At 38.6% G+C, this 7,082-nt stretch overlaps 1 protein-coding gene across 1 annotated transcript; it reads left to right on the plus strand.

The window, feature by feature from the left end:
• Nucleotides 1–546: 546 nt before the first annotated feature.
• LOC107274027 (acetylcholinesterase) lies at nt 547–5,771 on the plus strand (the record flags this gene model as incomplete). Its single annotated transcript, XM_015752752.1, is given in 6 exon segments — nt 547–871; nt 1,910–2,140; nt 3,921–4,212; nt 4,306–4,941; nt 5,062–5,223; nt 5,596–5,771. Coding segments are annotated over 6 exon segments (1,816 nt in total), but the record flags the coding sequence as incomplete, so codon positions are not given.
• Between the last annotated feature and the right edge of the window lie 1,311 nt (nt 5,772–7,082).

Genomic DNA, 7,082 nt, shown 5'->3' on the forward strand with positions numbered 1-7,082 from the left:
AAACTGTGAGATTGGCTAATTAGTATTGAGCTGATTAGTGAGATCGGAGGGTGGTAGTAGCTTACCACGAGTTAACGTTGAACAAGTTTCTGTGTACATTGAGTGCACAAGGCTCGCGCACAACTGTAGAAACATGGAAACGCTGAATGAGCATTGCGCGGCAATTGAGTCCCACTGCGCCCTGTGTCCCTGTCGCGTTAACCATGCCCGTAAGGGTAGATTGCACGTACACGCCCGAGCTGTATACGTAACACGTGTGCACATATTGGTCCGGGTCTCTGTGTTTACGTATGTGAAGGAGGGACTGAGGGAGGTGCATTCGTCAGAATGAACGACGAGATACGTATCCGGTATCAGGAATGATTAATTACTGCAATCCGTGTAATTGACAAATTCGAAGTTCGCTCGGCGCCCATATCGAACTGTTTGAACGAGAGCTTCCTATTGATTTATCGTTAGGTGGATGACTAAAAAGAGATAACAATGGATTAAATGGATTAAAGATTAAACAATGGACTAAATTTAATGGGATCGTTAATGTTTCAGGCGAGGATGCCAAGGAATCGCAGCTCCATCCTTAACGCGGAAGCGTTACTGATCCTGGTGATCGTTGTTCTCTTCACCCTCGATCCTGCACGATGTACGCCGTCGCACAGGAGCAGACATCATGCTGACCTTTCTCACGAGGAAATGAAAAATTTGCGATCTTTCGAGGAGCTTCCACGACCCGAAGCTCTCGGCAGTAATTCAGCCGATGATCCACTTATAGTACAGACACAGAAAGGTCGGGTCAGGGGTATGACCTTGACCGCCACTACAGGAAAAACGGTGGACGCATGGTTCGGTATTCCCTACGCGCAGAAACCACTCGGTAAGTTATTGTATTCTCGATGGTATACATTGAATTTTGAAATCATATTAAACCAATTTATAAAGGCGTTTTAAAGAATACGCATTTTGTTAAAATACTTTCTAAGCTCTCTTATTGATTTGAGTCTCGTGGGAATAAAGTCACGAGATTGCATAAATTATGATCTATTTGAAATTATGGAATTCTTATTGGCAAGTTCCCCTTTAAATAAACTTCTTGGGCGGTAAGAAAAACTGTTGGGCATACAAGTTTAACGTGGATTTTCGTTACACAAATATATTTATTCATCAATTTGTACTAACGGTTCTAATTGGACTGTTGATATTTCATTGCTTACTTGTTTCACTGGTATACAGGGTGCTCGGCGAGTTACGAGTATTATGAATGTCTGTTATTTCTGATTTTATAAAAATGATACTTCTAATTCGTGGAATCACCTTTGTGAAAGACATGCTGATCTAGTATATATAGTACAAATCATTGCTACGTACGAAAATAAGTATTGTCGATACAGCTACTCATGTATTGCTTTGATGATACATTAATTCTGATAGTTTTTTACATCCCACGATACGCTATAGATTGACCAATGAGCTTGATCGGCAGACGAATTGAATGTTATTAAAAATTAATTTTCTTTCGCCATAAAAAAGCACGTCAGTAACACAGTCTATGCGATCGTGTTAAAATGAATCTGCTCCTGGAATGAGGACAGCACGTTCTTCACGTTATAAGTTCACTCGAAGTTTTAATACGGTCGTATCACGTGCATGAGTTTCTCTTGTGTACGATATTATCTTTGACCCACCAACTAAATTATAAATTCAGGAAATATAAACCTTATCTATCCTAGGGAGATAGTTTTCATGATGTAAGAAAATAAGGATGGCCGTTGACACGAAAGTCGTTTCTAATTATGAATGATGTGCTTTTATGATTTTCAAATTAAATTAAAATTCATTTTTACTATTCGATAATTGGAAAATTTGTTGTTGTTAACAACAAATATCGTTTAATATTGAGCAAAATTTGTGACAGGTTCTTTGAGATTTCGCCACCCGAGACCTGCGGAACGTTGGTCTGGTGTTCTGAATGCAACGAGCCTTCCAAATAGCTGCGTACAAATTTTGGATACCGTTTTTGGAGACTTTGCTGGCGCCACCATGTGGAATCCTAACACGGCACTCAGCGAGGACTGCCTCTATGTGAACGTTGTTACGCCTCGACCAAGGCCTACTAACGCTGCTGTCATGGTATGGATATTTGGTGGTGAGTTTCTAGTTCCGTGATTGCCGTAGATAATTAATCTATGTATACATTTTCTAAGTCACAATTATAAATCTAATGGAATGTGAGAAGTATCGATTGTAGGATTACGGTGCAATTTTATACTGACATGCTAATACTTAAGTGCACTGTTTTGCATATTATGCTATACCGAAGCAACTAGATTTATCTTGAAATACAATGATTATGGACTTTGGCATCTTGTGGATTTGTCGTTACGAAGAAACAAAATACTGATTTACAGTTAAGGGGTTATATGCACTTATTCTCAGGAAAAAAGGGTTTTTTCAAGAATTTTTTTCGCAAAGACGGTACATTTTTTCAAGATTAACCACCACGTATCTATTTTTACATGTTTGAAAATATTTTATTCAATTTTTGAATGAAAAATGTTCACATTTGTAGGCACTACAATCGTTGAGTTAAAACAACTTTTGTCCGGCCCCCCTCGCGGTGAGCATAATAAGCAGAGAATGGATCATCTGCAACCAACCAAAACAAAACTTTTCTTTAGTTTACATCATTACGCCGTACTTGAACGAAGGATTTGACGAAATAAACATTTCTGCATAAATGGTGATGATTTTCCTGAAAAGTTCGATTTTTGGAGGTGTGGAAATTAAGTTTTTTCCGCTCCAAAAAAAAGTTTTGTTTCAAATGGAAATTCTTTTGTTCAAGTACGAGATATTGCAGTTGTAAAGTAATCTGCAAAAAATTAGATCGATAGGTGACATGGTTCTTGAGAAACCCTGCTCACCGCAACGGCACTTTTTGAAAAACAACATTTTGAGGTAATCGCGTTTAAAGTTTCGGATACTTATTTTTCACAGCTAAAATAAAATTTGAGCTGACAACTGCAACTTAGGTTATAGTGCTCAGATCTCTATGAAATTTTGAGGAAATAATCTCAAGAGAATGTACTTTAAGAAAATGCAATACAACAATTTTCGATTTTTTTCGACCAACACAAGTGTATACTGTATAACCCCTTAAAAGGGAAATATGTCTTCTAACAATACTGCCCCATTTATGTGTGAAAATTAATTGATTGCGAAAAATTCAATCCAATTGACTCAGCAATACGTTCAAAACTTTAAATACGTAAATACGACTGCTTTTTCTGGATTTCCCACAGTTTGTTTCGAAACCGGAAGTGCTACACATGTCCAAATAAGCTATCACATTGACATCCTGAATTTTAGATATGTACATTACATATGAGATTCGCATCTATATGTATACACGTAATTCGCACACCTAACACACAATTTTTTGGCACGAGTACGGTGGAGTGTTTTATGTACCCGCCATTGCAAAAACAGATGTGTCTGCCTGTGTATGTGTGTACGTATGCGAACGCGAATATCTGTATAAAAAATCTGAACCGAATCAATTGAGTTTCAATTTGCCAAGAAAAAATTAAATTCCGAATGTAAATGAAAGTATTGTTTACAAACAACTAGCACTTCCGGCAGGAAATCAGTGCATGTACAAAATTAATATTTTTTACAGCAATAAATGCATAAAATACAACTGTAAAGCCCCTTTGATGTGGCTTAATGACACAAAATAAAATGAAAATCTAGACATTTTGTGTAATCCAATTATTCTAATAAGCATATTATTATATTAAGTCATTAAAGTATGAAATGCCCGATTTCGAACTGAAAGTATTTGAAGTTAGCCGACATTTCAACTTAATGACCTAATATATACATACAGATTACAGAGATTATGCATTTCGCTCTATGGTTTGTTTCAGGTGGATTCTACTCGGGTTCAGCTACCCTAGATGTTTACGACCACCGCACTCTGGTTTCCGAAGAAAACATCATTCTAGTGTCAATGCAGTACCGCGTTGCCAGCCTTGGATTCCTCTACTTCGGAACTCCCGACGTGCCTGGAAACGCTGGTCTCTTCGACCAAATGTTAGCATTGCAGTGGGTCCGCGACAATATCGCCGCCTTCGGTGGCAATCCTGACAACGTGACTCTCTTTGGCGAAAGTGCCGGAGCTGTCTCCGTTTCCTTGCATCTTCTATCGCCACTATCCAGGTACGTTGATTTTAAATATTTCTCCGCAAAGAAAAAAAAAGAAATAGAGTACTTGTTCCTCGTACATGTTACAAAAGCACATTAACATTTCAGGCACCTCTTCAACCAAGCCATAATGCAGTCAGGTTCGCCAACGGCGCCCTGGGCTATAATATCCCGTGAAGAGTCGATCGTTCGTGGACTCCGACTAGCCGAAGCCGTTGGTTGTCCTCATGAACGTGATTCCTTGCAAGCGGTCATCGACTGTCTCCAGCAGAGTGATCCTCTCGACCTGGTCAATAACGAATGGGGCACCCTCGGTATATGCGAGTTTCCATTTGTTCCCGTGATAGACGGTTCCTTCCTTGACGAAACCCCACAGCGCTCAATGGCCACTGCCTCGTATAAGAAGGCGAATATTCTTCTCGGCTCGAACACCGAAGAAGGTTTCTACTTCATAATTTATTATTTGACCGAGCTCTTCCGCATTGATGGCACCGAGGATGTCGAGGTGTCCCGTGAGGAGTTCATTCGGGCCGTCACTGAACTCAATCCTTACGTCAACCAAATCGCCCGACAGGCCATCATCTACGAGTACACTGACTGGATTCGTCCAAACGATCCTCACGTCAATCGCGACGCCCTCGACAAGATCGTTGGTGACTATCAGTTCACCTGTAACGTTAATGAGTTCGCAGAACATTACGCCAGCACGGGAAATACCGTTTACATGTACTATTATAAGCATAGGTATACATTTTTTTATTTCGTACAATTTTGCCTGTTAATTTTCTCTTACAATTCATCGTCACGTCTTTTTTCGTATCCTATGCATTTGTGTATTTATGGGCTGCTTGTCCTAACATTTAGATCAGCGAACAATCCCTGGCCGAAATGGACGGGCGTCATGCACGCCGATGAAATAAGCTACATCTTCGGCGAACCCCTTGACATGTCGAAGAAGTACACCACAGAGGAAATACATCTCTCAAAGCGGATGATGAAATATTGGGCAAACTTTGCGAAAACAGGGTACGACGGATATTACGATTGATTATTCATATGGTTATGGTAATCGGTGCTGTCCCTATTAGAGGATTTACGTTAAGCTTTTTGGCTATAAGTAACTGTCCAGTTTTGCCGTCGAAATATGTTTCCGTTTTCTGTGAAAGGAAACGTTAATCTTTCATACTGGCTTGATGTTACGTCGTAATTATAATAAACTTTGTCCTTAATCTTGCGATTTGTCTTGAATTATGATTCATTAATAGCAGAGTACTGTGAATTCAAAGAAACTCGACCGAAAGTATTTCTGACCCTTTGCTTATTATTGTGTTATGTTCTAATGGCAATGATACATATGAAGGCTAAATATAAAAAGTTATGTTATTTCTTTTGATGCAGAAATCCTAGTATGGGTGATGATGGTTCTTGGACGAAGCCTATTTGGCCCGTACATACTGCTTCGAACAAGGAGTATCTGACTCTTGACACCAACACAACAGAAATCGGTCAAGGTCCTCGTGTGAAGCAATGCGCTTTTTGGAAAACATATCTCCCTCAGCTCCTGAGTGTTACCAGTGAGTTACACTTTTTAATAACTTTTTTCCCCACTTTTCTTTATTATATTATCAGTGTAGCAAACGTCTATAAGATTTTTAGACTTTATACTACTCCTACTTCTTCAATTTATAGTAGAACCTTATTTTTATTATTTTGTAATAAAATAGACGTTACGTAACATCAAATTTGTTATGTGTCATCTACATAGTAATATCATTGCATATTTTGTATAAGCTCACGCTTTCTTTATTTGTGTATTTTTTAAAATAATATTACAATATTAAGACGTTAATAAAAATTTTTATTTGAAATTTGGAAGATTTTCAAGAGCCAGAACTAGGCCTGTACGAATCTATGGCTAACAGAAACAGTCGCAGAATGTGTTAAAATTAACCTACGACTGGTTTATTTCTATTTGCTTTTAAAATCAGTTAAACTATGATAATTTATTTCATGACGCTGAAACTGGCAGACGGAACCGCGCGGCGAGCAATAGGTTCTGAATGCGACTGTACGCGACTGTACGTATACGAGCTACGCTCGGTACGATGGCAAGTTTGTAATTTTCTTTGTTACTAATAAAGGCCGTCAACGGGAAAAATCATAGTACGTTCTATTCGTCTGGGTGTACAGAATATTCGTGTAAATTCACGGGATCCTAAGATCATGCGTGTAAAAGTTATACACAGCTTTTTAAGTGTTGCTATTGTAGGAGGCGCACGGACATGCAGATCTGTGCAGCTCAGCAGTACTTTTCCACGTATGCTCACAAAGATTTGTAGATTTACACTAATATTCTATGGGACACCATGAATACAATACACTATAGCTTATCTCGTTGACGGCCTTTGTTAATAATTTTTAAAAAAATTAACGACTCGCTATCGCACCGAGCGTTGCTCGTACACTGCACAAGTATTTTATTTAAAAAAATAAATAAAGCTCGTCAACGGGAAAAGTCAAAGTATGTTTTATTCGTTTCGGTGTACAGAATATTCGTGTAAATTCACGAGTACCATAGATCATGCGTATAAAAATTGTAAGCCGTTTTCTATGTAACGCTGTTACAGCAAGCGCAAGCATATACAAATATGTGAAACTGAACAGCACTTACTCATGTACACCCATAGCAACTTGCAGATTTAAACTAATATTCTATGTGCGGAAAAAATTCAACGGCATATGATTTTTCCCGTTGACGGCCTTTAATTATTTTTATTCTAAACAATATACTTGTTCAGTATACGAGCTACGCTTGGTACGATGGCATGTTTGTGATTTTTTTAGGCACGACCGCGGTACGCAAGTGCCTTATAGTTTCTATCGCG

Source organism: Cephus cinctus, unplaced genomic scaffold (genome assembly GCF_000341935.2).
Source record: "Cephus cinctus unplaced genomic scaffold, Ccin1 Ccin1_scaffold2001, whole genome shotgun sequence".
NCBI lineage: Eukaryota > Metazoa > Arthropoda > Insecta > Hymenoptera > Cephidae > Cephus > Cephus cinctus.